At 39.6% G+C, this 15,877-nt stretch overlaps 1 protein-coding gene across 1 annotated transcript in view; it reads right to left on the bottom strand.

The window, feature by feature from the left end:
- Positions 1 to 4,985: 4,985 nt before the first annotated feature.
- KLF13 (KLF transcription factor 13) overlaps positions 4,986 to 15,877 on the bottom strand; it is a 33,034-nt gene continuing 22,142 nt past the window's right edge. Inside the window, exon 2 of the mRNA XM_082060837.1 lies at positions 4,986 to 10,718. Within this exon, the coding sequence (XP_081916963.1) occupies positions 10,426 to 10,718 (293 nt within the window). The 3' untranslated portion in view covers positions 4,986 to 10,425. The remainder of the gene's footprint in view (positions 10,719 to 15,877) is intronic.

The raw sequence follows: 15,877 nt of genomic DNA, 5'->3' as shown, positions 1-15,877 counted from the left end.
ATTTAATAACTGTTAAGTGGTGAAGCACTGTCTTCTGGAAATGCTTCCCCTCTCCTAGCAAACACCATGTAACATACAATTTTTACAGTGTCTTGTAGCATATTTTTACTCCTGAAACGTAACCCTTCCTTTTTAGTCCTCCTTAATCATAGTGATTTTGTGGAGGATCCCCGTTTTTCCATTCTTGGACATCAAGCTTTGTTTTTTCCTCATTTCCTTCAGCATTAATTATCCCTCCTAAAAATAGACAGGTGGAGTCCAAAAATATCCAGGCCTGATTTATTAATCCAGTTTTGTTGTTTGTGTGTTCCCACCCTCCACAATCTTCCTGTTTCCTGGGCTTGCCTCTTGTTTGCTCACCCGGGTTATTCAGTACAGCTGCTTATGAGGGCACATGAAGGAGAAACCATCCCTTGCCCAGTCTGTAGGGAAGGTTGCGAAGGCTGGAGAGTGCTGTGGCTGCTCTCAAACCCTCAGCGCCAGGGCGTGACTCCTCTCCTGCAGGGGGGAAGGTAGAAGTAGGTCATTTGTTTTGAGGGATCTGCCAAGCTGCTCTGCCTCTGCAGCCAGCCCACGCCTGCTGCCCGGGAGCGCAGGCGTCTCCCTCGGCCCCGAACAGCGAGCCGAGGGCAGGGCTCGCTGCCGTGGCACCGGAGACGTCGGCAATCCTGAACAAAACTTTCTTCTTCCTTCTTCCTGTCAGCCATCCTATTCCTCCCAGCAGGCTGAAAACAGCAGTTCGTATGGCAGCCCCAGAGGTAGAAAGCTTGGGATTTGTTGTACGACTTCCAAAGTCAACAAAAAGGCTGCATTTTAAACCAAACCTGTGAAACTTCATGGGATCTTATAGTCAGCAGTATCAATGAGTTTGAGAGAGTTCTCAGGACAGTATTAGAGGCTAATGGAAGAAACAGAGAAAATGGGCTCATCTCGGTTCTGATCAGTGGTGATTCTGCATTTTGGTTCAGGAGGTCTTGATACAGCCTGGGTTTGGAGCCAGCCACTTGTGTGGTGCTCATCTCTTTACTCCCCTGGGAAGATCACAGTTGTGAGGCTGATTTTTGGATGTATGTGAGCTTCCAAATGTGGCATTTTGAGAGAGGGTCCCAAACTGACATATTTTTTTGCAGAGGGTGGGGTATGAGGCTCCAGAGAAAAATTGCAGGGTCTTTGGAGGGCAAAGCTTTGAAGTTTAAAAAAGCTCAAAAAATCCCTGTTGCCGTTTACTGTCTGTGGAAAATCTGGAAGGTAAGACTTTTAACCAAAGAGACTGGATAAAATACTTAAAAGTAACAGACTGGGGAAGAGTGGCTTTCATGTTTTAACTGTTTATGCAGTGGTGGAGAAAATTAATTTGGTTCCAAAACTGTGTACCAAACAACACTATTGGTCTGTGCCTTGTTGCTCTTCCACTCAGAGGCTTTGAGTGCACTCCCATTGCTGACATAAAACACGTGTGTGGTGGAAGGGGGAGGGAGGAATTTCTCTCTTCCCCTTGCTATTGTGTTTAGTTATGTTTTGGTCTGTTCAGTTTGTCTCCAGGATCAGACAAATGACTCAAAGTTATTTCCACAATAGGAGAGCATGGGAAAACACAAACATTCGTCTCTTAAAGACACACAGTCCTGTTTATCACGCAAAGACATGCCTTACCTTCTAGTCTGTTGGAAATGCTACCACATGAGTTATCTTACTCCTTCCTCTAAACCTCCTTTTGGATTTTGCACCTTAGGCCTTTTTCTCTCTAGAAAATGACACAAAATTGCCCTACCTTGTACTTCTCATTTTCCCTCTTTTTATCTTACCTTCCCCATTTATTGCACCTTTAATGTTTCCCACATTTTTCCATCTCATTCCTCTTACTGTGCTGCCGTACTCCTGAAACTCTCCCTAACCAGCACCATCTCTCTTGTGCTTCGACTGGGCCTTTTTTCTCAGTGGTGTTGTCCCATCCACCAGCTTGGTGTGTTGCGCTGTCCCTCTGGGAGATGTCCCAGTCATTCTGTGCAGGTCTTGAGAAGAACAGTGGGCTAGCTCTGTACAAGCCAGCTTGTGCAGGGTAAGCCTTTGCGACCCTTTGGGGTGCAGCTCACAAGCAGGAGGGCAGCAGGCTCAGACCCGCTGCGCTGTGCTCAGGCAGGCACGTTCAGCCCCTGATGCAGAGAAGACACGTCAGCTCAGCAGGGACCAGCCAGCAATGGCATCTCAGAGCCTCTCTCAGCCCAGCCCCTGATCCCAAGCCCTCTTTTCCTGTTGATTGTTTGTTCCAGCCAGTGGGAGCCAAAGATGAGATCTAACTCCTGCCAGTGCCAGCCAGGTCGGACAGGTTGATCCTTTATTTACAATTATGATGAGGCAGCAATTATACTCTAGAGCTGTTTTTTATTGGTGAGGTAATTACTAAACTTAGGTTTTGTGAGCAGACCTTTGGGGCCTGTTCTTGCCTAAAACCCTATCAGGTTTTCTCAGATCTCTTTTCTCCACTCTTTTTATTTTTTTCTCTCTCCTGCCTTGTTCAATGTAATCTTGTTATCCAAGTTGCCCAAAGCACAAGTCTGGCCCCCAAAGCCATCATTCATTCATACATCCCTCTTCCCCTCTTGCTGCTCATATGTCTGGGCATCCAGACTCGCCTCCCTTGTCTGGTGCACAGATCGAGAAATCTGTTAAAATAATCCCTACCTCTACCTTTACACTCCTAGTGTTGCCAGCAACAAATTGTAGCTAACTAGACATGTGTGCTTGCCTGCTTGAATCTTTGGAGAGCCTGGCTAGCTTGCTTGCTCTGGAATTCTTTAGGAAGCCCCACATGTATTCTGGTGCCGTATGAGCCTTTCTGGGCGGCTGCTAAAAATGCTTGTTGTCCTTTTCTCTTTTTTGTTTCAAACTCCATCTGCTCTCACTCTTCTCTCTGTTTTTATTGACTCTGTACTTTTGTTTATGTCAATTTAATCTCTTGCAGTCAACTAGCAAAGCAGGCCATGGGTGTGGTTCCTTGAAAAGCTGGGGCAACGAACCTTGAGGTGGACTACTTTGAAGCCAGAAATGATACACAGGTAAATAGGAAAATCCCATCCTAATTCTAGCAGTATTATCATTTTTCTTCTGAACTGATGGACTACTACCATGTCTGTGAACATTTCACGGGAAATGGCAAGTCACAGGCAAGACAGAAACCCAGACACGTAGCAACCCGAGAGGAAAAGTTTCTTTTGCAGATGAGAATGTGTTAACACACACATTTCAGAGTGTGGGTGTCTGGGTGGGGAGGTACATATTATTACAGTACCAAGGCAACAACTCCATGCTTAATCTGAAAAGGCATATTCTTTTAGAAGGATTTGTTTCTCATTTCATTCTTCTAGAAAGTTTAGAAAACAATCTTTGTCTTTTCTGCTGTTATCAAATATGAGGCGGATCCTTCATGTAGGAAGACTTGAGAAATGCTGCTCTTCAGGGCTTATTTTCATAAAGAAACCGTGCCTAGCATTATTGTGCAACCTGTATTTTCAAGAAACTTCAGACTCCTTCCTTCACAGAAAAAAGGAACAAGAGTCTGTATCAACTTTCTCCAGCACTGGGGGAAAAAAGACCCCTCACCACCTTCTCCCCTAGTAGAAACAGTGATTTCAGATAGAGCAAGTGGTGAGAAACAGGGTAGTGGCAGAGATTAGACATGTCACATCCTTTCAGTAGGAACAAACAAGCAAAAAGCAGCTGCCTAGCCTGTCTGTTCAAGGGCAAAAGTTGAACTAAGAATTGTGAATGGGGTGAGAGGACATCTGAGGAAGCATAAAGGGAAAGATTGTCAGGGGTAGGGTGATGTTAATTACTTCTGAAATGGAAGAAGTCCAACAGACAGACAAGATACACAAGGTCTGCAAGGAAACTTCAGCGCACTTGGGTATTAGATGGTTTACCAGGATTTTTGCCTGAGGATTCTCACAACCTGAATGCTTCAGGGAGTCCTCTGCCTGGGATTTCCCAGTTATAACGCAGACATTGAGAAAAAGCGGTGAGAGGCCACGTCATGCTAAAGTTAGTAGAAGAGAACGAAACAAACCTGTGGTTTTCTGCCGGACAGGAGCATTTTGTCTCCTGTTCCAGTGAGGATTCACTAATAGAGTCAGGGCTATCCACCACATGCCCAAAGAGTACCTTCTTCTCAGATGATGCATTAAATCCATTAAATACTGCATTAACATAGTTAAGCATTTATGTGATTTAGCTAGTTCCTCTGTGTAAGTTATAAAATAGCAGCTGATCACAGACACAAACAGACAGACAAACTAAGTGGTAGCGCATGTTCAGAGATAACAAATAGCACCAACAGTTCAACACTCTAATGAATACATGGGGAAACCTGCTATTAAAGATAAAGGCTCTCCAAGTTATTTGCTCTGAACAGTTTTCATGACCCCTGCACAAGAAAATGTGCTTATTTTAAAGTATATGCCCACAATTGCCCCTAGCTTCAGAAGGACATTTTAGCTTTCATCTTTCAACAGTAGCCCACTGTTTTGAATTATTTTTGCAATCGGTTATAATTTTCTATACACAGATATTCATTATAGGCACAAAATTGTTTTCCTGGGTGTGTGGTGTTGCTTTCAAAGGAAGATAAATTCATACATCTGCCATTGCCTCATATATTTGAGAAAGTCACTCAAACCTCCTGTGTTTCGATTTCCTCATCTTTAAAATCAGGAAAGAACATTTTAGGGTCCTGTGAGGTTAAATTACTACTGTTTTCATAGGACATTGCTACTCGCAGAGATTATTTCAGAAATTTGTAAAGAACTGGGCTTTGAAAGAAAGGATGGTTGACTCTCTGACCTTTAAATCATGCACATTAATCCCATAAACATCTTGTAAAGTAAGACACAGTATATACCAGCTTTGAGAAAGGAATTTCACTATGCAACTATAAAATACCAGTTAAAGCAGAAAAGAGTACAAAACAAACATCACAGAAACTTTCAATGATTTGAAAAAAAATCCCTTTTTAAACAACAGCACTGGGTGAAATTCAAAGATAGCAAACAAGATATCAAGTCTCAAATGAACAGCAGAAATACTAACAATTGATGCTTTTTAACTGATACATAGAGAAGGAAATTAAGAGAATACCAGTGTTTCAGAGTTATAAGTTTTATTTTGGAAAATGTAAACGTCACTAACCATGCATACAAGTTAAGACGGTATCTTACAGTTGTTAATTTTAATTTTTCTTTTTTTTTTCCTTTCCTTTCTTATTGTTGTTGCATAGGACGTTATCACAATATATAATCTATGCAGTACAAAATACATAAAAAGTTACAGCAGAGCAAGAATAGATGAACATAAAACTGTACAACTGTAATACTTCAATGTAGTGATTTAAAGAGTTGAAAAGTGACCCATGGAAGCATTCATGTGATGCTGATAAAACTGTACAAGTGAAGATGACACCAGTAACATTATAGTTCACCAAAGCTGGAAGTATATATGTAAACACATGCACACTTACTGGCACACACATCCTCTGTCCCCCACATAGGCATGCACCCGTGAAAAAGCACGTGTGCACACAGACACGTCCTCCAGACTGCACAGAGACACAAGGAACTGCAGCTGTAACCAGAGATGAAACTCAACCACAAATCTCAAAAACTAGGTTCAAACTTTCCAAATGCAATGGCACGTGGATCTAGGATTTTGGTTCAGACTCATCAGGGGTTATAATGAAATGGATACCTATTTTTGCTCTGTAGACATCCCTTCATTATTTGGTGTGTAGTATGTACACAAAGTTGTGTATTTATGTCTACACATATGTACTACACAATATACACATATATACTTATTTTTATATATGTGCATATGCTTATATAAATCTGTATATATATAAATATTTTTATATATATATAAAACCTATACCAGTGGATGGGCTTTTGCATTCTATATTCTGACTTATGGGGTAAACAAGTATAATTCTGTTATGTTCTTCTGCCTAAGGCTATAGTTTTATCCCCAAAAGAGTTAAAAATACAGACGTTCATCATACCATTCACTGACATAGACTACATGTTAGCACCCAATGTACAAACAGATGGTGTAATGGAGTAAAAGAGCACCTGAAAGTCAGTTTGTAGGCATTGCCTGATGAAATCAGTAAATCAAATGGCAACGGAAAGGCAAGCTTTAAGTATGCTGAGTTCATTTTCCTTATTCTTTCTTCACCCAAAACAACATCGCACTTCACACAGTGCAAATTCTAGAACTCATGGCAAAGAACTGGAGAAAAGCAGTTGTGAATGTGAAATGAGTAAGCTCCTCACACAGCCTTTTACTGCCTGGCTGCATGGAACACAGAAAGCGCTGAATGTCTGGGTAGAAGGGAATAAGGTTTTAAAGGTGTACAGAGACTCTCATAGCTAAGTTACTGGAAGCGTTAATGCAGTAAAGAGGGTAGGATACATACAGGATACCTTAGGTATTACCATCAAACAGAGGCTTCTGATGACTTGTTATAAATAGATATCTTTGCAGTTACGTAATGTAAACAGATACTATGCATATATTATAAAAGCAAGGAACAACTAATTTGCAGATATAAAAAACTCTCACAATAAAATCTAGCTGCCAGGAGTTTACCAGGACTGCTAAGAAGCAGGATAAAACTTTGTGTGTCCATTAATGCACTTCAGGCCTTTGCCATGGGTTGGGGTTAAAGGGCTTCTAAGAGCATCTTTAGAGTGGAGTGGTGGTAGTGAAGTGAGGATTTTTAACTTGCATGCTTTTACTATAGCAGTGCAGTTAAGCCTAACTCCTAGAGAAGCTGGAATTGCGGCTGGAGAAAAGCAAAGTTTCAGAGTGTTCTTAATATTTATAATAAACCTTTTATTATATTCTGAAATTAAAAGAAAATTAGGGCAATTTTGTAGATTGTGTGGGGATTCACCTCAAGAGATTGCATGGGGAAGGGAGGAGGCAGAAGGAGAGATGCGTGCTGCTCTAGATGGATGACTGAAGACATCCGCACCTTGCCAGAGCAGCATTTCCTGAGCATGCAATGTTTGTTGCTATGCCAGGGAACTGGTTTAGGTTACACTGCTGGGTGAAACGACAAAAGGGTAAAAGTCTGAGGTTAGTTTGGATAAGCACCCAATTTCAAAACAGAATTGGAGCTGTTCAGACTTCTCATATCTGCAAAACTCAATAATCATGAGAATGGAGTCTTATGACTTTGCTGGTGCTTCTGCTTCTTTTCTAGCCTGTAGCAGATACTAGAAAACCCCGAACACTCTTTTTCCGTATGAAAATATCAAGAGAAGTTTTGTTCACATTTGGTTTTGGAAAGTACTAGTGGTTTGGAATTAATAATTTTATCCTAAAGCTAGCATGTATTAAACATTTAATGGCGATATTTGAAACTCTAGTTAGGGTTTTAAAACTCAGTCATTTGACTGTCAGGCTAACACACTCCGAGGTATTTTCACCTAAGATGTTAAAAAAAGTTTCTGTGCTGAATTCCAGAGAATTTTCTGAACGTGTAGCTATGTTGCCTATACGTAGTCTGATAGCCATCTCATTAGGTGAACTGGCTGAGCTGGAAATTTGACTTTGAACCAATTTATTTTTTTTTCTTCTTAACCTTGGAGAACTCTTAGCAATCTCTAGGAGCAATATATAATGCTTAGTTTACCGTTTAAGTTAAAGATTACATAGTTCTCATGTCACTCAGAATAGGTTGTCCCATAATCTCTATATCACATAATCTCAGTACTAATAAAATCTAGTGCGAATATTCTTTCTCCAGGCTATTCAAACAACTTGCTTGCCAATGCACCTACTGATTCATGCTCAATTATTAAGCCCTAAATAAATGAGCTGGAGTGGTTTCTCCTTTGCTAAAGATCAAACGACGCTCTTCTTGGAAAAGATGATTTTTACAACAAACTGAACTTAGAACATGAAGCCTGTGATTTTTGCTGATGCTTAGTTCTCCTTTTGATTCCAACCCTCAGCCCCCACCCCCATATCCCTCTATTAAGGTATAACAATAAAGAGAAATGTGTTTATGACTTGTTTCGAAGTACGTGCACAGACATAGCTGACCTGTAGAATTCCTTTAGCTAGATATCTTAAATGCCTCTTTACTAACTACAGCACAAGAGCACTTTCAGCAGTCACAGAAATGATTGGAATGTGAATTCCTGTTACCTGAATTGTATCAAGTTGTTAAAACTGTGTATCTTTGTATATGAGATTTTAAAAAGAAAGGAAAGAGGAAATCTATGGAGGCAAACAGATCTGGGTTTTCCCTAACTAACAATGGTTAGGCAGCTCATCACACAAACTCAGTAATATTTGTGGTCTTGCAAAAAAAACCTTACAATGTTCTTTCATTTTCTGTGAAATGAAACAGTAGAATTGTGCCTCACATGACTTCCGATTCAAAAGGGGAAAATTGTGATTTTTATAGCGGTGAAATCTGAAGGAAATGAACATGAAAAAAACCTGAAATACCTGCATTTTGAACTGTCTTTAAGTATTTATCCATACAACTAACAGAATGCAGAGTATTAGGAATAATGCAAATATTATGGAAGTACCCATGAAAATACTTGGAAAACTATATTAGCCTCACAGTTAATATACAGTACAATAAAAACTTGCAAAATTGAATCAATGCAAAGCAGCAAGTAAGATACAGGTTCATTTGAAATGTGGAGGCATTCACTTGATAGCAAACTGCAGGTTTGGCATAGTTTCTCTCCACCATACTACACTTAATTGCATGTATACCTTACAGTTAAAACAAGAAAACCCCAAAAATTCCAGAATCAAAAGGACCTGAATTTATAATATGCACCATCAGACCCAGCCAAACCAAGGAAAGTGTATTTGTTGCCAGTGAGGTCTCCAGTACATCAAAATGCTTCTGGTCTTTTGCTATATTTTCTACCATATAAAACATAAAAATCTACCTCCTAGTGCTCTACCTAGTGTCAGATTATTGAAAACTAGCCAACACTCCTTTTTTGTTATTAAGCAGTTATTCAGAAATGAGAGCACCTTACTTTATGCTGGTATGTGTATTTTTGAGAAACTCGTAGTAGTGCTGAGCTAAAATGACATTTTATTTTAAAACTTAAAAATGCATATTTTATTTTTCCAGTCAGAAGACATCTCATGATTTTTGCTTCCTTTTATCAGTGACCACAACTGTGATGCAACAGGAATACAGAAACTATGTCTTAGCTTTTTCTTGCTCAGTTACAGCTGTACAGTAGGTAAGTACCTTTATAAAAGTTTTGGTGGGCATTGGTTCAGCTATGCTATTTCCATAGTTCATTCTTTTTTTAAACAGGGAAAAAATATTAAAGAAAACTGTTCAAGCCAGTGTGGTTTGATTTGAATATTCTGTTGGTCCCAAGCTGACCAAGCAGTGCAGAGAGCTTAACAACTTGGAGAGAGTGATGACAGAATGTCTCTGAGATTCCATGCCACCCTGCAATAAAATGTTACCCAGTGTAAATATGTTTCCTTGTGATTTATGTTATTTACTTAAGGCATCTCGTTTAGATTGTTTTTCTCAGAATTTTATCTAGCATGAAACAAACAAACAAGTTTATCAACCGCACAGAGATTTTTGCAATAGGAAGTTGGTTTTGGAGCCTCTTCAGCATGACGTGAAAAGATGGCTTGCTACCAAAAGCAGAGGGCAGCTTGAAGAAAGGCAAGATTCCTGTTCGGACGCTCCCCAATGTAGGTATTTAACCAGGAAAACACACAATGGAAGAGTCAGGTACTATGTTCCAGTACTGGTTTGGGTTTTGTATTGTTTGGTTTTTATTTTTTCCCCAGTGTGTGAAAGAATCTAACAAAGAGCTTCTGAGTGCAAATATATTTACAGAGTAAGGCTGCGGTTAGGGTGTGTCTTCATTGTAATTATTGTGTAACATAAATATCCATCCCTGAGAAAGGAGAAGGGGGACATAATCCAACACAGTTGACTTGTAAATGTATGTATGCTCATGTTGTGCAATCTGGTCTTACAAAACTACTTTGACACCTGAGGTGAATTAAGTGGGGCTTTTTTCTTTTTTTTAGATTTCCTCATTTTCTTCTAAAGAATTATCAAGAGGATATGTAAATGGTTGCAAAATGTATGAAATATTGAGACAGCAGGAATCACTAAGTGGAACACATATGTTTGTCTGTCCATGAGGTTAGAATAGCCACTGGAGTGGTTGGGTAAAGAAAATTTGACTGAAAATTGCAGTGGGAGGCAGCTATTTACTGATTTGGGAAAAAAAAAAACAGGCGGGGAGGGGAACTGAGGAGGGGAAGCAACAGAGTTTTTAAAATGTGTGCAACACAAACAAAACTCCATGTTAGGTGTTAGAGGCAAAGTGCTGTCATCCAGTGCAGGTAGGTCTACGGGGAACTGGCAGGGCTGATTGTTGGACTTGAGGCATCTGAGCGGCTGTAGTCACTGACAGACCCTGTTCTTGAGCTGCTACCACTTCGCCTCTTGAGCATGCTTGGGTGGAAGTTGGCGTGGCGACGGGCATGCTTTGTCAGATGGTCGCTACGCATGAAGCGTTTCTCACAGAGAGGACAGCTGAACTTCTTTTCTCCAGTGTGAGTGCGGTAATGGCGGGCCAGCTCATCGGAGCGAGCAAACTTCTTGTTACATCCTTGCCAGCTGCATTCAAAAGGCCGTTCACCTGCAGGAAGCAAACATGGCATGATTAGAAGGGATAGTAATGTCTTCCATGTTTTTTCTTTTATTCAAATGGTAGATTTTAAAGATCAGGAGCAAGGTAGATGCCACTTGGCACTAACTGGATGGAGCAGGTGTTACGCTCTGCCAGAGAGGAGGGCACTGTGGTATTCCAACCCATTAGAAAGCACCGTAAATCATACTAATGGTACCTTATTTGATAACTAGATCTTCAGGGATGATGGGCTCCTGGATGTAACTTTTCATATCTCTCATAGTTCACCGGATTTTACTTCTGGACTTGGACATATCTGTATCTGTACTGAGCTCTATAGACTATTCATTTATTCTTCCAAGCTGTCCTTATGTCTGTCTGACTCAATGTTGCAGTTCAGAAGGTGTGATGAAGGCTCTCTCTTCAGCTATTTAAAAAAAAATTATGGTGAAAATGCAAAACAGCAGTTTTGAGGCACTGGATGTGAGGCTCTCACTTTGTATTCTCCACAGCCATACCTGTGTTTTCTGCATTTGTTACAAGCTACTGTGGTTTCTCCTGCTCACTGCCTTATGTCTCATTTAGAAGTGAGGCAGGGAGTCCTGTATTTCAGCTAGGTAAATGTGCCACATTAAAGGCAGCAGCCTTCTATCAACAGCTAATGTAAAACTCCTGACCTGCTATGCTTAAGGCAGGACCAGTAAGCTCAAAAAATGGTACCTTTTCTGCTGATTACTTAGCATGGCATCAGCTGCTGTTTTCTATGTCTAGTATTTGGTAGCCAGCAGTAGGCATAACAGTCCAGTTCCTAATGAGAGAAGTTCTAGAGCAGGATTGTGTAAGATCTGTGTTACCCAGCACTAACAGGTGATGAAGGCATTTCACAACTTACTTCCCCCTTTCCTCACTGCACATCAGATCTGGATGAGAACTTTCAGGTTCCTACTCACCTGCTTGATTTGGTTTTGTTGATGATGGTGGTGATGATTTAGGTGCTGAGCCAAAAAAAATGTGGCCTTTCTTCCACTATTTCTCTACTGTCTCCTGTTCTCCTCCTTCCTAGGAAATATTTTTTTCCCCTCAGTCCTCACTAGTCTTGATTTGATACCTTCTTGGTAGGTGCCTCTAAGTTCTTGGCTAAGTGGTTTTCCCCTGCACACACTCTCTGACAGCTGGCATCACTCTATAGTGATAGTAAGTTCTCTAGAGTGATTCTCGGCTTTACTGAGGTTTAGCAATACCTCCTTAAAGAAAGGCTGTATTGTGAGGAAATGCTGGATGCCTTGTGTGAAGATATCAGAGTCATTACTGTTCATAAAAAATCAGTACACAGTCTGGAACAAAGTTGCTGCAGGGTATTAATTAAGACAAGACCTAGCGGCTGCTCCAAAACCACACATGGAAATTCACAGCCTGTCATCAGTCTCATCTCTCAAGCAGAAGGGATGTGGTTTTCTGTGCAGGTAAGTTACATAGATGTCCTCTTACCAGCAGTAAAGCAATCAACAGAATGAGAGATTATATGAATTGATTGCCTAATCTCGTTAGGGAACATGCAGCCACAGTACAACCTTCTTGCATAAGCAATAACCCATGGACATGTGATACTCAACAAACAGCTTTCACCATTGAAGTTGCTGTACACAACACAATAGAGACTTTCAACTCCACTTAGGCAATGCTCAAGTCAGAATTTTACCTTTATACAATGGCTACAGAATTTGATTCCATAAATTAATGTGGAAATGTTATCAAATATCTTAGATATTGCAGGGAACATGTTGAGAGTCTTAAGGCCTAGGCAGCGGCAGTATTTTTGTGGATTATGAACATTACTAGCAGGTCTCAAAGAGAGGTAAGGCTCCAAAAGATAAAGATGCTTGAAAATAAAGGAATCAAAAAGTAGGTCAGGCTTCTTTACTCTTCAGAGAGGCAGGCAAGATATGCCTTGAAAAGTAAGGAATATTGTAATTTTTCTTTTAAACCATTTCAAATAGGTTTGGATTTTCATGTTCCAAATCCCACTAAACTGTAACCTTTGTAGCTCCTCTGCCAGAGCATGACATCACATAACTTGTGTTTAGAGTTACACAAGATGACAGAAAAACATCACATTCGAGAATCAAATTCAACTGATCGTGACTGAAAATTACACAAGAAAGAACAGTTTTGGCTTCTTCCTGAACTCCACCCAGTCCAAAGAAAACATGTCAGTAAAAGTGCATTAAGTAACTTGCAGTGCTCACTGAGTAAAAGTACGTGAGATCTGCAGGTGTGCTGACACCTGAATTCATTCTAGTGGCACAGACCCAACTACTTGTCGTGGTTTAACCCCAGACGACATTTTCAAGCATATGCCAAGGCTATGCAGTAATTTGTATCCTGGGAATTCCACGAGTGGCTGCAAAACCAGAAACAGTAAGCCAGAAACAATTTTCTGTGATCTTTAATCTGTTCTGCTGCTTCGCAAAACAGTATTGAGTGTTGTTATGAAAACAGACAAGAAACCTGAACATGCCACTGTGTGCTATTTTTATATTTCTACTTTTTCATATACATAATTAAGGGTATATTTGGAAACACAGATCAGCAGGCTGGGTGGGGAGGATGAGGGGCAGACAGTTAAATAGAGATGTGACTGAAGCAGCTTTCCTCCAAGAGAGGAAATACTATCCTGGGAAAAAACATTCAGCCAAGCAGACTGTTTCTCGAGACTGCCTATTATTTAAAAAAAAAAAAAAAGTAATCCTTCAACAGCACTTATATGTATGTATGAATATTTTATTAACTTTGATGTTAGAGGAATGGTGGTTTCTTTATCAAGTATTTTTAAAGGGATCAAAAAATTCCAAAGGCTCGCAATTCCAAGTTCCTATAAATTGAAACCAGTTAGTTTTAAATTAATGATTTGGGGAGTGACATTTCATAACCAAACAAGCCAAATGCAATCATATTTTTGCATCCACTTTTGTGTGCCTCTCCAACAGCTTTTGAATGTCTCAGCTACCTTCAACAGCTATCTAACAGAGGCAGTGAATTCAGTAATATTAAGCTTGACTAGTTCCAGGAAAATAAGGAAGTTTTAGTAATGTTCTCAGTGAAAAGAAACATTATAGGCTGAATTTGACAGTCACTAGACACCAGAAACCCAGTGTGGGAGTGTGGTATGAATGCCCAAATCCAAGGAAAGCTTTGGTCAGAGTTCACACGTTATTAGACACTGGGACACAAGACTCCTCCAAGCCCCTGGGACACACAGCAACAAGGAGCTAGGCTGGATTAGTACCTGCTGACAGAAGCAGGCCTGTTCCTGCTATTTCCATTATCTGTGATGTGGCCTTTTTTTAGGAACTGGAGTTCTCAGATTTCCAGCAGGCAGGGACTCAGGCATCAAGTACAACCCCATTTCAAAGTGTGGGCATCTTTATTTTAATCTTAACAAATCTAGTGATTACATTGATAAATTATTGGATCTTATGTTTACTGTATGCACAGGAAACTACTACTGAACTGGAGCTGCAACAGCTACCATAACATCCATTATTTCAATCCTTGGTTTATTTTCTGTACCTTAACATTTTCATTGAGTTATCTAGACATATATGAATATTTATTGAAAAGGGAATTTCCAAGCAGCAAGTTTACTTTTTAAGTGAATGTATGTTGCTGTTTGCTCTGAAAGTGCTTGTATTGTTCCATCTGGGAGCACAGGTTCCACCACGGGACTTACCTATATAACCACAGCTAACTATAGCAACTCAAATAGTATATGATGAACATACATTCAGTTACTATAATGATAATAGCTACAATGCCAGAGAAATGTAAGTAGCGTTAAAATTCCTCCTCTAGCCTTAACCACAGTCAGGTCTGCCCAAAAATAAAATAAGTGATTTGGTATGTTCCATGCAGCTATCTGGTCCTTCTTAAAAATATTACCACTCACTTTTACTATAATGGAAACAATTTTTAATTTTTTTTTTAACAGATTATGTTCAATCAGTTATATTCTAGGCTTTTATTTCAAACTTGTTCAGTAATGTCAGCCAGATCTTAGATCTCCGTTTATAATAATTTTAGCTAGTTTACTGTATTTTATCAGCAATATTTGCTTCTCTTTTGTCAAGACAGAATAATTCTAGCCTTTTTTGTCTTTTTTTTTTTTTTTCCCCCAGGACACTCAATCACATAATCTTTCTGTTGTCTAAAAAATGCATTCCATGGCTTTACTGAATCCCTTTTCAAACTGGGATGTCCAAGCCTGATCTGCTCTGTCTGTGTGAGTTTCTATAGCTTAGCACTTTTAAAATACCCATGGTTTTTATCCTGTATTTTTGCACAATGAATTAAGAACCTGAAATTTGAACCTGTTATCTTTACCAAGTCATTTTTTGCCTACTGTGTTAACCCCTGTTTGACTTCCATTTAGTTCTCACTTTCTCTCTGCTGAAGTGCATCGTTGTGTGTTCAGTACATTAAGCTCCGTGTTCCACTCCCAGCTAAAGCCTAGTTCCAGACCACTTCACACAAACAACCAGTAAGTAGCTGAAAGTTATGTTCCAGGATCTGGAAAATAAATCTTCAAGCAAATTGGCTTTAAAATGAAATGGCCATGAATTTACTAAAAAGAAATATTGCTACATCTTTTGCTAAGGTTTTGATTGAAAGAGTGAAATAAAGGCTAGAGCTCTGTGGATAGCTTATTTTCTGCTCAGTTGAAAAATTAAAAAAAACCTCTGAATTGCAGAAGAATTGAACAAACCAAGAAGCCCATAGTAATTCTATTTTTGGTTGGCCAAAATGTTTTACTTCTTTTGGGGTGTTTTTTTGTAACACTTTTTTATTTCATTTAGCTTTGGTGGCAATTTTCAACACAATGGTGATGTTAATCTGAAATTAATCAACGAAACACACTATCAGGGCTTTTCTAAAATAAAAGACGTCGGCCTAAGCTATTTGCTGAATTTAACTGACATACATACCTGTTTTCATAAAAGACTACCCATCAGTGAACAATTGCTCACCAAAAATATAGTTTCAATAGTTCTCGCTAATAAAGAAATAAAAAGTTATTACTATTGTCCACTTACATTTCTTGGTAGCTTTCCGTCCTTGAGGATTAAATGCCTGATATTTTTATTAGGTGAGTAGCTGAAGATCTGGTTTTC

This window comes from Streptopelia decaocto (assembly GCF_964273445.1).
Source record: "Streptopelia decaocto genome assembly, chromosome: 9".
Lineage (NCBI taxonomy): Eukaryota > Metazoa > Chordata > Aves > Columbiformes > Columbidae > Streptopelia > Streptopelia decaocto.
Note: the sequence above shows the minus strand (reverse complement) of the source record. Positions and strands in the feature narration are given on the sequence as shown.